Consider the following 19,331-nt stretch of genomic DNA (forward strand, 5'->3'; position numbering starts at 1 on the left):
TCCGAACTGTGTAACAGGTAAAGCTGTAAACATTTCCACCACTGTCAGCCTTTCCAAATTCACACGTCGGTTAGCTCATCTGCCAAGACTAAACTTTTTGCATATTTTTAAGTGAAATCTCATAGCAGCATCCTCCAGAATGTGTACTGAAAATGCATAAAGAAGGTCTTGAAGGTCTTGTGGATACATCGCTTTCCTAATGCAAAGAAAAGTCATTGTAATTTATTGTGACCATTAATGTTTCGATTCTTTTGGGAATAATGTTTTCTTGTTGCTAATATTTAGCTCCGTTTTATGTTTCTTAGGAATCCACGTAAAAGTACACATGGTATAAACTTAACGGTCTCACAATCAACATAGATGACGTCAGGCAAAATAGAACGAACATGAAAATGAACTACTTTCTTGTAATATCACGTTCAAGACGAGAGGACGTGTACTTCCTGTGTTTTTATGCTTACAAAAATTGCTAAAAAAAAAGAAAGTAGGTCATTAGAAAGTAGGTAATTTACTCTAAGCTATTTTACAACATCAAGTGACAAAACAGAAATTCTACATAAACGCAGAAGTATTATGGAGTCTTCTTGACGCGGTAACTGCTACACCCAAGTCCTCGATTATTTTAACATTCATCATTTGCTGCCATTTTATAAACCTGGTGTGCACGGAGCTACTAGTTGCTTGGAAGCAACGTTCGGTTTCTCCATCCCCACAACACAAGGAGGTCACGGGGCACACCTGCTCTGTGTGTGGGGTGTGTGTTTGTGTGTGTGCGTGTGTGTGTGGAAGGAAGCGTTTAAGAAGCTGGTAGGGGGGAAATTAGAAAAACAAGAGTCACATGTTGCGTGTTTGTTCTTATGTTAAGCCTGCAGAGCAGAACTGCAAAAGCTCTTTCATGCCCAAACACCAAACACCAAAAAAAAAAAAAAAGGTCAACTGGCAAATCACAAATGGGAACATGATTACAAACAATTCTTTTTTTTTTTTTTCCAATGCACAGTACGATTCAGCTCACAAACTTGAACGATGGTTGCAAAGTTGTTCTAAAAAAAAAACAAAACAACAACAACAAAAAAACAAAAACATTTTGGGTGTTTGTTTTCAGATCTGAGGGCAAGAGTTTAAGCGCGTGAGGAGCGAAGAGCAAGAACTGGGAAGGATGTGGTACCCAAAACAAACACAAGGTGCAGAACATTTTGTGCCTCTGCTCTCCCCACTTCCGCTTGACCTCGACAGCAGAGGAAAGCCACACGGCTGCAGGAGAGAGTAAACACGGCTGCAGGAGAGAGTAAACACGACCGAGAGACTCTCCATGCACAACAACTCAGTCTGTTTATCTCTCTCTTTATCTATTTTTGGTTGAAGAAATTCAGATTTGGCCAGACTGTACAAGTCATTTTGTAATCATTACTCCAATCTTTATTTAATGCGTTTTACAGAAATAAAAATACAGGGACAAACAGAAAAAAGGAACCAAAATGAAATTATATATAAGCACACAACATGTCAAAACACCAAAGGGAGGAACTGCACATTGTGATTTCATCATTTTTGAAAAAAAGAATTAGCTTTCTATTTCAGGGGTATATTCAAATTCAAATTTGTGAAGGTCTTGCTTCATAAAATTGGTCATTTATTATTAGTTTATGGCTATAAATAAGAATTTTAAATGGTTAATGTTTTGTTTGACAGTGGCGCTTGATGTTACCACGTTTAACTACCTCCATGTACTCTGAAATAATGAGATACATCTATTTGATTTTTTTTAGTTTTTAGATTTTTCCCCATTTTCTCTCTATCACATGACAACTACCAACTGGGGAGGGTGAAGGCTGATACGTGCTTCCCCTGAGACACATGAAGCCAGCCAATCACATCTTTTTAAACTGCTATTCATGCTGCATCACAGGGCGATGTAATACACTCAGAGGAAAGTGCTATCTGCCCTCTTCCACATACATGAGCTCACAGACAGCCAGGATTGGCTAGTGTCACTGTGATTGACATGGTAGAGAGAGTAAGCCCCTCCCAGCCAGAGAGCACAGCCAATTTTCCTCACTGGGACTCCCGGCATCATCACGATTCGAACTCGGGATCTCCGGTTGATAGGACGTATGAGATGACCTGGGATGCACCTATTTTGAATTCAATACAAAGCGAATAAACGAACACTTCTTTATTCATTCATCTTTAAACATTCAGTTTTCTATGTTTTTTTTTAAAGCTGTGATTTCATCAGTTCACTAATTGGACCATAGATGGTAAATATAAATGTTTACATCATTTACATCATCATGGTAGAACGAAAAGCTGTGTTTTAAAAAATTTTTTTTTATTAACATCAAAAGAGAGAGGCTGGTGAGGGAACGACTGCTTATGGCTGTAAACAGGAAGTAAGTTGTTTTGTGGATGTTGCACAACATTCAATGTAACTATAAATGTTTAAAATGAAAACCTAGTCCTTCTAGGTTTGTTTGATACTTTGTGTAGCATAGACTTTTATGAAAATGGTAAGAATTAATAATATAAAAGTTTCGGGTGTTGGTGAGGTCACTATACAATGCGGCGGAAGGAAACTTGGCCTCACCCCACGCACATGCACAACAAGCACACTGCTTTCATTCATGACACTCATTTATTTCTATAAAATATAAATGTACACACAGATGAGAACAAACAAGGAGAAAGTGAAAGAGAGAGAGAGAGAGAGAGAGAGAGAGATGCCTGTCTCTCTCCCAACGTGTCATCGGAGCGGCTGTCGTGAAGAATGCCGCCTCTCACTGCTGTCAAAACAAGGCCGGGATGTTTTCCTAGCTGCAGCTGTCTCATCCGCAGGGACTTAATGAATTTCTGGGAGAGACTGCTACAGGATCCTTTAAACATCCCCCTTCTCTAACCCCTCACTGCCCTCTAACCTCCGTCCTGCTCTTCCTTCAATTCCTTCCGTTCCTTTTCTTTCCGTTTTTCTTGCGTTTTGAAGCTGAAGAAAGTTCCTAAGTGTTAAGAGGGAGGAGGGAGTCTCTTATACTCCAGAACAGCATCGATGACCCCTGAAAGCTGATGATGGGACGCGTGTCAAACCGCTGGACCCTCAGCACCTCTCGTCTCTTTGTGTGACTCGTCCTGCTGCTGCATCTGCTCCAGAATAACAGCCTGGTTGTCTAGACACTCTCTCAGCTTGTCCTCTGTCAGCGTGAGACGCTCTTCCAGTACAGCCACGGTCTGAAGCACAAGCAGTTCATGCTAATTAGTGTCATACATCAGTGACATCAATTCAAACCTCGGTAATTTAATACAGCTGCAGAATATGTCCATGTACTCTAGAATTGTGGCTCAATAATCATTGTAAATACCTAAAATTAGGCTTTTTTTGTGACTAGCCTAGATTTTGATCACTCATTTCAGACAGTAGAACACTATCTGTCTATCTATCTCTATATATATATATACACATACGCACACATGCCTGCCTCATAATTGATACTGTCTACTATCGTTTTTTCCACCAGACAGTGCGGTACGATTACTAATCTGAATCTAGAACTATCTGTAAACTGGGAGTTATTACCCTGATGCATAATTGTACAAGGCAGTGTGATAAGTTTATTAATTTGAATCCAGAACTATGTGTACACCTGGTTGATAAATGAGGCCCCTGGTGTCCATTTTCCCTCGCATAATGCTACTACACAGTGTGGTACTAATCTGAATCCAGAACTATACTCAGGTGTCCATTTCCTATTGCCATAATGGTACCCATGAAGGTAGCTGGAGTTCTGTGGAGGTTGTGAGGTGATGACAGTCAAGTTGGAAATGATGCCAACAGTAAATGCAAAGAGCAGCAGCAGCAACGATGGAGGGGCATTAATGTCTGATTGCATTTGGCTTTATGTGAGGCAAGAGCAAGAGAAATGTGAGAAAAGCCTGAAACTCAGCAGACATTTCAAAAGAGAAAGAAAGCTTTAGGAGAAAGTCACTACATTACTCTCTGCAGGTCTGGTAGTCCTTTTACTTATTCACTGTTGCTCATTTTTATGAAAAGGACTTTGAGTTGAAAACACATCTCCAAAACCACCAACAGGCTTATAAAGTTCACTGTATAGGAGAGAATAACACGAGTAAAAGGTTGCACTGCTCACCTGAGTCAGAATGTCCAGCTGCTGAACGATGTGCTCCAATGTGCTTCTCAATGCCGGCGAAGTTCCAGAGCGCTCGTCCTGGAAGTCTGTAACCCCTGGACCCAGATTTTCCTCTTCCCCGGCTTCCTCATGGTGATGAGTGTGAGTAAAGGTGGAGGCGAAACCTGCGCTTGTGCTGGGATACTCTCTGGGGTCCGTGATCCCACTTGCGTGCCTATCTGCGCCCTAAACAACAGCAAAATTGGGGAACACGAGAACAGTGAGAAGATGCGAAACCACTAAGGGAAGCTGGAAAAGATGGGAGAGTATCTGATCAATTCAATTGTTGGTTTGACTGGCCCCCGCCCCCATCATCTTGACATTCAGACTTGCGACCTTGCAACAATAGAGCGAATCCTTTTCTGTTGCGCTAGTCAAGATTCTGACTGGTCATATTTTATTAGACACTTGCCCATAAGTTCAGTGGACATCTTAATTAACCTGAAACATGTAGACACTAAGGAGTCTCTACCACTAGCTTCCAATGTCCAAACACCTGCTGTCATGGGTGGTTTTGCCAAAATGCTGATGGTTCTGTAAGCGTATGGGGCCTCTGACCCTGTGGGTCAAGCAGCACCAAGACACTGCTCATCAACAATATGGAGGACTTGGACAGGGAAGGGAAGGGGGAGGACTGTCCACACATTCCTGCTCTAATGCAGGAAGAAAATCGATTGCAGCTCCTTGCTTCCTGAGTCTCGTCCTGACTTCAAAGGCCAGCGGTGGAGAGACAGAAGCATGGCCTGGGAGAGGAAGAGGGCTATTGGGGAGGAGGAGGCGAACAAAGCAGCCAGTGTGTAGCCCAGCCAGCTTGAGGGTCCCTCCTGCAGCCGCAGGCCACATCTGGGAAACATCTGTTCTCCTCGTTTGTGAGCTCTTTGCTTTCCAGACCTAGTTGCCTCTTGGTGGTTTTTTTTGTGCTGTTGTTTCTTCCTCTCCACCTCATCAACACAGGAAGCTCAAGTGCAATGAGGCAGAAAGGGGGGCAAGGATATCAGGGATTGTCTGGCTGCCAATCAAATGTCCATCAAGCAGGAACCTCTGACTAGGTCTCTTGTGTTTGAGAAGTGAAAACTAGGACATGGGAACTTTCTGTGTAGCATCAACCTGGAAAAGCAGGTGACAACTGAAAAACATTCAAACTCCAAGGTTCTGAGGCTCCAATGGCCAGGCGTGGGATCAGATAACATTTCACGTTGGAAGACGTACTTCCAAGGGTAACTCATGCTTGCTCTGAAATGTGTGCAAATCTGCCATCACATCTTTTCAAACTGCTGCTCATGCATGCACAGCTGAAAATGCTTGAAGACTGGCAAGATTATCTAATATCGCTCTGATCAGATGGTGGAAAGGAGCAGTGTTCCTCACCTAGAAAGCCAGTTTTGCTCTCCTGGACTCTTGGTCATGGATGGCTGTGGTATTAAAATTCAAACTTATCCTGAGCCCAAAAGGTACATCCCACAATTTACAAAATTGTTAATTGTTAACTTTTTTTCTATACTTCTTACATGACATTGCTTCTAGGAATGGCCTTTTGAATGCATTCTGTTGGTCATTATGGCTGAAACATACCTTGCATTAAGTCATTTGACCTAATTTGTTCAAACCCAGCAATTCCAGCCATTCAATTCTGCAGTCATTCATGCAGCACCATGATCAGGAGAGTGTAGTTATATAACAAAAAACCTGAGCACCATATATAGTCAAGTGATTGTACCATCCTGACAATGTGTTCAGAGGGACTGAAGTGGGCACAGGTGGGTCATTACAGCTTGAATATAATCATTCAGCTCCGAGGACAGACCCACGGCCATTATGTTGGCCGAGCTATAATTTATGTCAACAGGCTCGCCGGCTGCTAAACAGGTACTTGGTCTGCACTGAGCCAATGGGAATATTTATGAGCTCCTTGAGCCCCACAGAAAAGCCCAGACAAGCCTTTGAAATATCACACAGCACCTCGTGCTGCGGCCCAGAAATGGAACGTTACGAGAGATCAGAGCGATCGTGGAAAATTTGTCCTCTCCCAGCTCCATTAATAAAACGAAAACTTAGTCACGTGGCTCTTCAGCGCAGTATCCTCTTGACATTACTGCGAAAGTGTGGCTGATTTAATGCCTGCGAGTGAAACCAAAACCTCGCGTTCACACTTTTGCACTAATAGACGTTGTATATTTCACAATTCCAAAAGATATCAAGATTCTTCAGTGGCAAACTGTGCATTTTAGGTGTAGATAATCTTTCCTTTTTACTCGATTGAGAAAACAAAAATTGGAATACGTCACAGAGTGGACATACCTAATAGTACAGCATATTATAGTGCTGTTGATTGGTCAGAGGGTGTTGCTTCATTTTTTCTTTTTTTAATAACATCAGCTCTAAATTACAGGGTTATATTAAATGTACTCATTCTAATATAGTAACAGCTTATTCACAAGGAGTTGTCCAGCAGACATTCCAACATAAACAGACTTTTAAAAAAAAAAAATCTGTTTATGTGGAATGTCTGCTGGACAACTCCTTGTGAATAAGCTGTTACTATATTAGAAAGAATATAGTATAGTAGAATATAGTGAAGTTTACAGAAAGAGTCTCCAGTGTCAGCCAGTGTCAGTCATAGGTTAAACCATAACTTTAGAAAAGTTTTCCAACGCAGGGAAGCGTTTACACTTTCCATTTCTTAGCAACATGACAAGCTGCATTTCCTTGTACTATTAATTTCAAGAGAAAGGGAAAGAGAACGCAGGTTTTCATTAACGAGGCACAAATCATTGAATGGACCAGATGGCTAATTAAAACCTGTGCTAAGTGGCTAATCTATAAGAAAACCCGCAATGCTGTATGAGAATGTACAAAAACAGGACAGGAGTGGTGATTTGCTGTATGTATAATAGGTGATTGTGTAGATCTAGGCCAACAAGTGGTTAGACTCCCACTACTCCTGGAGTAGATCACATTCAGAATTTTCCCCCCACAACCTGGTCCTGTCCATCGGAAAACAAAATACTGAATAATCCACCATCATGCCTTAATTAAGTTGGTGGTTAATTGAACATCTCTTGAAACCTTGGAGGTATTTTGTCCAGCTCCTGAACAAATAGGTGAACTAACTCCTAACTCTATCTACCTAGATAAATCTTCACCGAATACTTTTCCTTTTAGTGTTTCAAGATTCTGAATGATAAAATGCCACTTTTACTATAATACTTGCAGAGGATACAAGCATTGTGCTGCTATGAAAATGAGAAAATGTTTATTTCCTGTCATAAACATATTAGTCATGGTAAACAAATGGGTTAATAGGTTCCTATGCAACAGTTGTGGAGGCAGAACACAGGAACAGAGGAACACAGGAACCACTTTCCCCTTCAATTCCATTCACTCAAACACATTAAGCGATTAGGAGCGTAACGCCTCCCGTCTTGTGATGGATACGAGAACATTTCCCTTGTCACAGGATGCCCTGTAATGGCATTAAAGTGAGCACTCCCAGTACAAGGAAGCCTTATTGAAATCAAAGGCAGCATTAGCTTTTGACCCGTCGCCCACTCCCTCATCTGCCGCCAAGTTCATTTCAGCCTTCAGCCACTCGCTCGCTGCCTCTTTATCAGCTTCGGTGCAGATCAAAGTCCGATTTCCGCTGTGTGGAGTACCTGCTCAAGGGAGCCTAATGGAGTTAAAGCTCCTCTCTGGCTCTATTCACTGCTCTCATTACATTTCATATTGGTGTGCATGTGGCATATACTTCCTTCCTGTACTTCTCAAAATGGAAAGGGATGCAACCGAAGCTGCCCTCAACATGCATGCTGTATATTCTTTATTCATTATAAGATAAAAAAAAACAAAAACAAAAACAAAGCTACACAAAGAATATTATCATAATAGCAGTGTAAAGGACATATGGTGTGTGAATTTCTGAGCCAGTCAAGACCTTGTTTAACCAACAGCAAGTCAGAAATCCACATCCTATCCTATATTCCATCACGGCTACCTTCACATATATTTTGGTGAGCTGTCTTTGCCTTTGCTGAGTGAAGCAAGCGGAGATGGCCACCGATGCTGGCGGGTACTGCGGAAATGTGAAACCAACACTTGTCATGTTGAATGTAGGCCATTTCCTGCCAGGGGAAGTGAGCCACAGCCATCTGAAGCTTCATGGGACTGAGAAAAGAGGGCCATGACTCGAAGAGGCCCTGGAATTATTTCAAGACAATGGAATTATAAAGATCTGTCTCCTCTCCCGCCCCCGAAATAACTTCATGTCATAACCGTTACTTACATGCTGCTTATTATGTACGAGTTTTCACAACAAAATGTTGTTTAAAAGTACAAGAAATTCTCAATTCTGATTGGTCAGAGGGTTTTCATTTTTGTTAATGAAACAAAACTCTGAGAGTAGTGCAGCTCCAAATCACAGCTTTCCTTATGTTGATGCGCTCGTTCTAATAAGTATGTTAAGTATGTAAATAGCCACCTTCCTTTTTGCTTCATCTCTCTCTACACCAGATCCAGGGCAGATAAATCGACATCCACAGATGCCATAAAAACTGCACTGTTTTATAATCAGCTTTGTGACTTACAGATGATGTCATACTTTGACTGGGATTACTGTGAAAATGCTAATCGTGCAGTTACAGAAATTAAACCCGTACAAGGATGATAGTATGCAGCTCTCATTTTCTCTACTTAATGCTTGCTCTCTGTCTTTTTCTCTCGGACCAGTTTGTCAAGCTGCATTATTATCAGTTTCCTGCACCTAGTGAAAGACCAGGTCACAAGACATAATGCTCTTATGCAATCAAGCAAACTGCTTATCCGAGAGACGGCAGCAACAGATCTGTCAGGAAACACATGATAACAGACAGGAACGAAAAAGAGCAGCACATGGCAGACAATGCACCAATATTAGCCTGGTGATTAGTGCTGAATGCCTTTCTGAAGAAACAAGGGAGATTCCTCCGCGGAAATGGGTGAAGTGGGGGGGGGAGAAAAAGGCGAAGGCTTCATTTTGACAAAATTCCTGTGAGAAGCACAGTCTGTCACTAAGATCCCACTGAGAAGATGAGTCATCGGGCGAGAACGAGCAAGCCAGAGTGCGCGTACACTCGCGCGCACACACAGCTCCAGATATTCAGTAAGCTGTTTGGGCTGGCTGTGATTATCTCAATCACAAGGCGATGAAGTACTGCACAGAATCAAAGCATCGCTAATGTTCTCCTCATGAACAAGTGCTGTCATTATCCTGATGTTTTTATTTCATCCTTTAACATGTCACTCGTAGAAAAATAGTCTTGCAACCAGATGGACCTACAAAACTGTGCACATAAAATCCTCGCTGAATGACTCATATCGACTCGGTTAAGTCGTGATGAGAAGATGCAGCGCTGAATAACCATAAAGCCTAAAATGCTTATTGTGTCTGCTGTTAGGAGCTGGTTATTGTTTGGGTCCTGTAAGGAAACCCATTTTGTCAGAAACGCGGCTGAAACTAAACAAACCAGCATTGCTGGATCGCTTCCAAGGGAAATTTAGCTCCTTATATAAAGACATTAGTGCAGATGAGTCATATCACGGTGGAGGTTAAGCCTCTTGACTGTGCCGTATAAACAGGGATAATATGGTAGCCGGCACAGGCAGAGACAGCCTCCGACATTCATACCTTTTCCTGAAGGGAGAAGATACAGGAGAAGAAATGTGGAATGACTCACTGCTGAGAAAAAAGTGGAGGAGCAGTGAAACGGGAAAGTGAGAACACTTCACACAGAGTGAAGCCATAAAACAGTGCACTAACAAACAAGATTTCTTCATGGGACGAAACTGAATCGCATAATCACGCACATACTTTTCTTTTGCTTGACATGAAAGAAGGAGAGGTAACGATGATTATGCTTGGACTACACCATATCGGTGTGTGTTTTACGGCCCAGAGAGGCAGACGGCAGACCAGGTGAGCTCACATGGCAGATACAAATTAGCGCTCACTGTGGCGCTTCAGAACAGGAAGCCATTAGCGCGGCATTACGCAGCGGACGCGGGCCAGGAAATTAAATCCGCCTGTCTTCGAGAAACTGATGTCACCGTTCTGCCTGTGGGTAATGGATCATTACTGCCTTCCGTTAAGAGGCTGAGAGGTGGACTGAGTGGGGGGTCAGAGACGGAGAGACTGGGAGAGGAAGAGAGAGAGGAAGAGAGAGAGAGAGATATGGGACATGTCCAGAAGTAGATTCAGAAAATATAGACCGCTAATGTATTCAAGAGCAAAGCACTCACTATATTCCAGCCGGAGGTCCGTTTTTGAACTCTGCTGATGTTCACTTGTTGAAAAGGTTTAAAAAAAAAAAATTACAATTACAAATTTACTATTAGGTAAAAAAGTTAGCATTGTTTCTGGCTAAATGTGAAGTAGGCTACTTGTTCTACTGCGGTATTCGACTAAAGGTTGTAACTCATAATTTCTGACCTCTGACTAGGAAAAACAAAAGAAAAACGCCCCTCGGGATTCTACTCAGGAACTCAAGATCCAGTTTTTGGATCCAGTTTTTCTAATTTCTAATAGTTTTTTGTTAGCACTAATTTTTTTTAGTATTTCCTTTCGGTATTTAAAATAAATCGTTATAGTTTTAGCTGACTATATTTATATACCATGAAGTGTAGACTGATTCAGTTGAAATCTCCAGGCGCTGACGGAAAGCTAATGTTGGTTTACTGTTTAACCCAGTGATCCAATCATTAACACCAGAGTCAACAGCAGGCTGTGACTCAGGCAGCTCTGTTATCTGCTGCAGATATCATACAGCCCACTGACACCTCATTCAGCCATGTTTGAACAGTCCCGCACATCCGGTGTGCTCTTCACGCCACATGCAGTCACATCCACTTCCTCTATGCTTTTAGAGGAGCGATAATGGGCAGGATATAACGAAATGACTATCGGGTATATTAAACATGAGCATATATGAGCTTGAAAAGGAAAATATATCGCACTTTCATTAGTACAGAGAACATTCTAAAACATCTCATAAGATAAACAGGCTTCATAATTATAGCTTAATTGCATGAATTATTATTATCATTAGTAGTAGTATTAGTACAGTAGTAGTAGTAGTAGTAGTAGTAGTATTAGTAGCAGTAGTAGTAGCGGCATTAGCTGTTCTAGAAAATGAATCAACACCTTCTGACTAATCAGTATCCAGAGCTCAGCAGTGCTGTGGTATAAGCCTTTTCAATGGGTTTTGAGTTTTTTTTTTTTTTTTTAATCCAGGCTTTTTAGACAAGTGCAGCTATAGTTGTATGGATGAACAAATATGGTGCAATACAGTGACTCTATGCAATAGTTGCAGTGTATTGCACAATACTGAGACTATTTTTAATGTGCGCAGTGATTACTGTCCGGATTTACAACCGCGTCGGTGTAGATTTGAGGATTTTATACAATAACGCAGAGGTGAATTTCAGGGAAATCTGACTATAAAGAGTGCAGCGTATTGTATCAAACTGTAAAGGTATCATTTGAGAAAGAACACACACACACACACACACACACACACACACACACACACACACTGTACATCCTCCATCCTCTTAGCAATTTTTTGCACATCCCCGCATTACATTATGCTGCTACAAATATTCAATTCAATTCAATTTTATTTGTATAGCGCTTTTAACAATGGACATTGTCACAACATTGCCCCATTGTCTCTCAGTAGTCATTGTACTGTCTTGTGCTGTGTGCACATGTTTGCACTTGTGCACTTTATGTATAAATTTTTGTAGTCCCTTGTAGTTCTGTGTTTGTCCTATGTAGCACCTTGGTCCTGGAGGAACGTCGTTTCGTTTCACTATGTACTAACTGGCTGCATATGCTTGAAATGACAATAAACTCCACTTGACTTGACTTGACTTGAGCACTATATTTAGGGTAGTCAATGATTTTGCTACAGAATTCAGGTCTATGTTTGTATTGTCTTCTTTCAGTCCATTTGTTAAACTCATTACAATCCCACTGCTATCACTTGTACTTTTCCATCTTGTTTTGTCGTTTTTTTTAAACATTTTTTTTTTATTTGCCATGTCCTCTACCTGCTCGCTCTCATCTCTCTCATGATAATTTGCTGTCCTTTCAGTTTCCTGCCTTTTTTTTTTTGTTTTGTGCAACACATCCTGTTCTTGTGCACTGCTTAGCCTCACATTTCAGCACGTCTCATGTATGAGTCTTTGTTTTTTGAACTTTCTGTTCCTCATTTTCCAGCGTGGCTCTTCCACTTATTGTGAGTTGCAGTCAGCACTTGTGTTTCCACTCTCCACCCATCTCTCGTCTTCTTCCTCTCCTCGCTTCAGCCACTTCTGTTTTTTTTTTTGGTTTGTTTTTACACTCGCCGTCTGTCTCTCACTGTGCGACCACTCTGAGTCTAAAGTTCACGGAGAAGATAGTTGAAGTTCAATGACGAATGTATGTCATGTTCAAATTAACGATTTGCTTTTACAGAAAAAAAAAAAAAACATCTGCTGGTAAAAAATTACAGTCAGATCCTGAGGACTATTTAGGAGGAAGAAAAGTAATTAATTAACTTCTTGATTTTGCTTGTTCTTCCCAGACACACTCTCTCTCTCTCTCTCTCTCTCTCGCTCTCTCTCTCTCTGGCTGGTGTTAATTTTTTTTATGTAACTGACCCACTTTAAATGTTTTTTTTTCCAAATCGATTCCTCTGTCTATTCCACATGACGCACGGAGCAGAAGGTTTACGCACCAAGAGCTGTTATTTCCTAAAATGTACGAATGTCATTCATAGACAGGCTCACAGTTAAAGCCGGAGTTAAGCTTTGAACCGATACCTAGTGTGATGCTTACTGTCTATGCAAATGCAGAAAAGTGCGTCAGCATGTACCCAAGACCAAATTTAAAAATGATTCCGAACGCACATGGATTTACATATGTTTCCGTAAATACTTACTTTTTCTTTTGCATGAGTAACGCACTGTACATCTACCACATGCAGGCTTACTGGATGCATGGGTGTTTAGCATGCTAATAAGCCTGCAGCTCTACAGCAGAGTAGGTGAAGGTTCGTGCCTTTGATTGACAGCTGTAGCCGTGGGTGGCTTGGGGCCCAGCTGAGCCTGTGCCCTTCAGAAAGCTCAGCCGGACGGAGTCGTGCACAGCGAGTGAGTCTCGGTGGCAGCGGGGGCTCTTTCAAGCTTGCCATTAGCCCCAGAGCCACACGCAGGACCTTCTCAATGCAATACAGACTGCCGTGAAATGTAAGGAGTTGATGTTTCTTGCATGCTTTGAGGCCACTGTCTGGACTTTCAGTCGTTTTTTCTTTTCTTCTCTTGATATTTTATCTATTCGTTAGGTTAGTCATGTAGGGTCAGAAATTGGTCATTACAGTTTGGTCATTTCCTGCTAAATCTGGTAACTGGTAACCTGGTCGGTGGTGCTCAGGTGGCTTGGAGAAGAAAAGCACTGTTTAGGTTCGACAGTACAGCGAGAGAGCAACGTCTAACGTAAAGTCACAGTGCTGGGCTAACGTTAGCTTGGGTGTTTGTTTCTATCAACAGGTTTTAAGAAGGTATTTTCTTACCTTCATAGTTGGCTATGGCCAATGACAAATGACCAGTACTGGGAGAAAATAGGATTTAAAATAAAAAAAAAAAAAAAAAAAAAAAATTATTAACCTATATTAACTGCGTCTTTCATTGAGTGTATTAAAACATACATGCGTACACAAACACTCAAGCCACCACAGTGTTTATTCAAACAGAAAGCTGAACAGTGAATGAGGAGCTCATGATTTAATGCACCAAAACAACTAAAAATCCAGGATAAATTAATCAGTTCAATTCCTCCAATCTCACCAACATTGCAACTGATTACATTTCAGCAATTCAGGAATCTGAAAAAGGTGCTTGATTTACTGTGCAGCTCTAAACCAGGGTGATTCAAAAGTAAACTGAACTTCTCGCATTTTCTTGTGCGAGTCACTGATGTGGTGTGGTTCTTCCGCTTCTTTTGCTCTTCTCACCGCAGCACATGGTATACACTTCCTGTTCTCACACACCAAAAACTTTGCAGAGTAAGACTGCGGTTTGGACCTCCGCACACTACACCAAGTCTAAGACATGTTATATAGCTGATAGTGGTGTAGAAACACAAGGCTACCTCTTAGGTACGACGATAAATCCTCGTTGGCATGGCTGCCAAGACTCTTGCCAGATACGAGCTGCAGATAGTCCTAGAATAGAGAGCGTGTGAACAGACACAGATGTCTTCAAGCCAAGCTCATAAAGCAGATGATCACGACTTGCTGGTACTTCCTATGACCTGGATTAGTGCCACAGGAGGAAGGGAGGTAGGGAGGGTTACTGAGAGTTCCTATATCGGGCTGACAAGCACAGCTTGGGATGCTGTTTCAGATTTTCGATACAGCATTGAAGCCACTACGATCGTGTGCCTTTGTGACCGAGACGTGTGTGAATGTATGTGAATCAGTGTTTTAAGAAACCTTTCATGGTGTCTGAGGAACGTTTTTAGCATGTAAGCATGTACGTCTGGTTCACATCCCTTTAAGAGTCCTGTTCCCACAGGAACCAGATTTCCACATACTGCATAATCTGATGGTATTTCTGAAGTGGTGTAACAATCGATGGCTTCAGTTTCCCAGTCTGGTCAAGCCGATTAGGCTAAATGCCTAAAAGAGGCTTGGAATTGCGCCTTGCTCTAGGCGCTCTTTCCCACCATCCAAGTCCAATGTAAAACCCGAGGGACAGATCTAAGGCTCCTCAGGAACCCCTTGAAGCCCTCTGGTCCTCAGAGACCATTAGTCTTGCCCCAGTGATGCCTTTATATTGCTCTGTGGTATTCGAGCAATCTTAAAAGGAATCAACCACGAATTTACAACATTCCTAAAATGGTTCAGCCTTACCAGAAGGTTCCATCTACCACTCAAAAGATCTATGCTGTACCCCACAGCAAATGGTTTCCATTTCAGAAAAGGTTCCAGGTAGAGCCCCTTTAGAAAGCTGGAATTGCTAGTCACATTGCTAGCAAGCAACAATGTGACCAGGAGCTGTTCAGTTTCTACGTACATGAACTTCACAGAGCGGCGTTTACAGCAACAACCAAAAAGTGAACTTTGAACTGAGATTTCATCAAGTCTATGCAAATTAGTTATGATGCGGAAACGCTAAAATTGTTTTGATTGAGTCCTCAGACGTGTGTGGCCTGATGTTTCTTCAGTTCCCCGCTCAACAATTTTAGTTTCTACCTGCATTTACTGTTTGATGCACAAAACAATGGAAGAAACACTTACAACTGTGGTTTCATCTTATTCTGTCATATACGACCTCTCATTAAACGTGTATAGAGACGTCACGAAGAAAAAAGCTTGGAAAGAAGTAGCAGAGATCGTTCGACAGTCTGATGAGAGGATGTAACTAGTACAGTCTGCTTGCTTTGCAAAGCCTAGAATGCAACAGGTAAATAAATTAACTGATTTTCACACTGATCAGCGCATTACTTAATTTGCGTTTAACTAATTAGGTTTAGAAGCTATACATAGCTACTACAGTTTCTTGTCAGAACTTATAAGCGACAAACTACAAGTGTCACGAGCAACTCGTCACTTGCTAGTACCAATATAGGTATAAGGAAAGTAGTTAGGACGCTAAGGTTTCAAATCTGGCTCCAGTACTGGTGGGTTGAGAAAAAGGACGCGTGTAAGATGCCATTTTTCTGGGATACAGCTTACGTTTGACATTATATTAGACATTTTTGGCTCTAATATTTTGGTCTTCCATGATAGATCACAAATCCGTACAGGTTTAAAACGAATACCCTAAAACTAAGTCACATACTGTATGTATTACACTTCCCAACTCTCTGAATAGGAGCATGTAAACCAGGACGAGTGAGTAAGGATGTCATCCGAGAGAAGGAGAATCCCATTTTACCAGTGCCAGAGGAAAGTCTTGATCATGTGCTAAGCAGGAAACCAAAAGCCCCAGACAGCAGCTTGACTTTCCTACAGCTGGGTTGGACAGACACCGCTTCCTGTGCCAGACAGGAACAAAACCGGCACCGAGTTTCGCAGCACCTCCGGCGTATCATATAAACACAGCGCGAAACGAGCTCCTAATTTTAGCTCGGCGAGAGAGGTGCTGGGATCTCCTTCCACTAACAGGCTCATAAATAAGCAGATACACGAGCTCACTGAGGGAAGGTGTCTGGGGAGGGGAGGCATGACAGGAAGAGAGAATGGTGTGGCATCCAATGAATGTGCTGGAACTCGAGCTCCGAACCTGGATGCATTCTTCCACCACAGCTCAGAAGGAGAGGTCAGTGGAGGTCAGTGCAAAGAGTGGGTGAGGAGATCAACGAGTCAAGCCTTCAGACAAGAGTGGCGGATGTTTTCCTACGTGCACTTTACAAGATGGACGGGGGAGGTTAAAAAAAAAAAAAAAAAAAAAAAAAGGAAAAAGTAAAAGCACTTGTGGGAGAAGGAAAAAACAAAGATAAGTGGGTTGTTCTTCACCATAACTGAAATTCCACAACTGTGTGGGTCGGGTTAATGTCAATCACATCTCCTCTCTTTGAAAAAGTCAAACGATATTCGTTTACTGTGCTGTCTTGGTACCACTAAGGTCTTCTGCGTTCACAATAACGTAGCTGGACCATGCTAGATCAGAAAGATCTGAAAATCTACTCAAATTAAAAAATATCAAGATCATTTGCACTAAATCTCCTAATACAGCTGGGTGATATGACGATCATGATACAGATACTGCTATATATTTACTTCATCATACATTTTCATATCTAGCATCGTAGATATCGTCAGGCTTTCAGGCATCTATATAAAGTATACAACTATTACTCATGGTACCAAGTGGACATTAACGTAGGGGTGGAGTGATGCGAATAATAATAAATAATAATAATAATAAAAATATCATATCATGATTCTCGAAGGAATTTCTACGATACACGATATGTTGGCTCACAAACTGAGCAATACTGTAGTGTTTCATTAAAATAAATCTGTTTCATGATACTTGGCTATAAAACTTAATTTATTTTATATTTTTAAAAAGATATTAAACACTAAAATTAACAGAAAAACATTTTACAATTTTAGATTAAGTACAAAATTTTCGCTGCTTCCAGTCAGACTGTAATTATGGAAAAAAAATAGATAAATAGATATAAATTACAAAATACCACAATGTACGCAATATCTCAGAAAAGTATATATATTGTGATATAAATGATCACGATATCAATAGTCTTATATTAACATCTACTTTTTGTACCAGTTTTGTACCTTTTTCTTCTCTTCATTATGTTAATTTTAAATGAAAAACATCACTGAATTTCTCATATCGCTCCACTTACTGTTTCACAAACCGCAGCTGAACTAAACCTCTACAGCATTATAACGTTCTACCTGACAATTTTTTTTATTTTAAGATCGTAGTCTTAACCTTCACTAACTATTTTTCAGTATGTTAAAACATATAAAACATTTTGCATCTATTCAGTGGTTGGTAAATAACCTTGTTCCCGATATCGTGATACACATCACGCATCATAACGATCACATCTCCCACCTCTAGCTCCAAAGTCCGAACCATTCTCGATCCGTATCTGCAATTCTTTTCAGCAGAAACTGCTATGAAGATCTTTAATGCTTTCCTGTGTTGATGAGGGGAACATTACAATCCAGTGGGAGGGTAAAACAGAAACTTTAATGATTATCACCTAAAGGATTGAAACAATGGGCCTTCTTAAGAAAGACACAAGACTAGAACAAAGCGAACAATGGAGAACTTCCCCTGTCCGGAGTGCGCTGCCTCATAAAAAACCCGTTTCCAATTCAAAGCATCATTCTTTTCTTCTCTTAACATCTGACTCGCAGGTGGCTCTGAGGGTGGGGGACCTCCAGACCGACCCAGGAGGTGATGACCCTGTCGTAACCCTCACTCTGGGTAAACCACACCATCCTTCCTCTACAGCACCTGTAAAGTCATGAAGAGACTTTGCACAGGGTCAACAAGAGGTCCCACTGCAGGTTTTCATTTTGTACATCGAGGACCTGATTGTATAGATCAGGGACTGTAGTCTAAATGCAGGCGCAGCATTTCAGTGGACAGAACCGTTCACGTGACAAGTACTGTTGCAGAACAGATCAATGGGCCACATTTATCAAGCTGGAAACGAACGGATTTATTTATAAACTGTTAGTATGAGCTTTACACAGGAAATTTGGTGTTAATGAAAATCCTGTAAATTTAGAAAAAACATTCGTATCCTACTCGTGCTCCCGAGTGCGTGTAAATTTACGCACAAAAACTAATAAAACTCGACTCGATCGACTTCAAATCATATCATTCGGATGGGCTACTATACTTTTATATCTGGAATATACTGTGGAGTTTAAAACTGCTTATTACATTTACACCATTTAGCAGAGTGCTTTGGAGTCTCTATATTAAAAAAACAACATCCTCATGTTAGTTTACTTGGTCAGGAACCTAGTGAGAAAAATTTCTTAAAACCAGTCATTCTATATTATAGCCATTAATTAAAGAATATGAAAAATATTTTTATTGACATAGAAGTGAATCAAAATAACTTCCATTTTGGTCTTTCAGCCTTTGATCGTTCATTTCGTGCTCTCAGCTGTCTAAGCACTTGCCTTTTATGGAGTTGTGTGGGCATCACTACATGCAAATGAGCTGTGTCACTTAATGGGTCATCAACATACACACGCACACGAGTATAAAGAAAATCAGCTTTTCCGAAACTTTTGTAAAACCTGCCGGAAAACTTTTGTTCGGAACAGCTTTCATTCACACATAACTTTACTAAATGACTGATAAACAGTGTATAAAATGTGGTAGTTCAGAAACTCACACTAGACTTGTGCGATATTGATTTCTCCCTGTTCACAAATTTCCTTTTTAAAATATCATGATAAAAGATTTAATTGTCCAGCACTGATATTGTAAGAAAAGACAGGAAAAGAAGCAATTCCACCATTTTGAGGGTTGAAAAGAAAAAACAAACAAAAAACAGTGTATATATATATATATATATATATATATATATATATATATATATATATATATATATATTTTTTTAATCTTTCTGGG

The 19,331-nt window shown here is 40.9% G+C and overlaps 1 protein-coding gene across 2 annotated transcripts in view; it reads right to left on the bottom strand.

The window, feature by feature from the left end:
- Positions 1 to 2,616: 2,616 nt before the first annotated feature.
- Positions 2,617 to 19,331, bottom strand: part of poc1b (POC1 centriolar protein B) — a 41,853-nt gene continuing 25,138 nt past the window's right edge. For both annotated transcript variants that reach the window (XM_034306073.2, XM_034306074.2), the window contains exons 11-12: positions 4,140 to 4,364; positions 2,617 to 3,222 (exon numbers count right to left, since the gene is read on the bottom strand). In XM_034306073.2, coding sequence (XP_034161964.2) covers positions 3,076 to 3,222; positions 4,140 to 4,364 — 372 coding nt within the window. In that variant the 3' untranslated portion in view covers positions 2,617 to 3,075. The remainder of the gene's footprint in view (positions 3,223 to 4,139; positions 4,365 to 19,331) is intronic.

This window comes from Pangasianodon hypophthalmus, chromosome 7, assembly GCF_027358585.1.
Source record: "Pangasianodon hypophthalmus isolate fPanHyp1 chromosome 7, fPanHyp1.pri, whole genome shotgun sequence".
NCBI lineage: Eukaryota > Metazoa > Chordata > Actinopteri > Siluriformes > Pangasiidae > Pangasianodon > Pangasianodon hypophthalmus.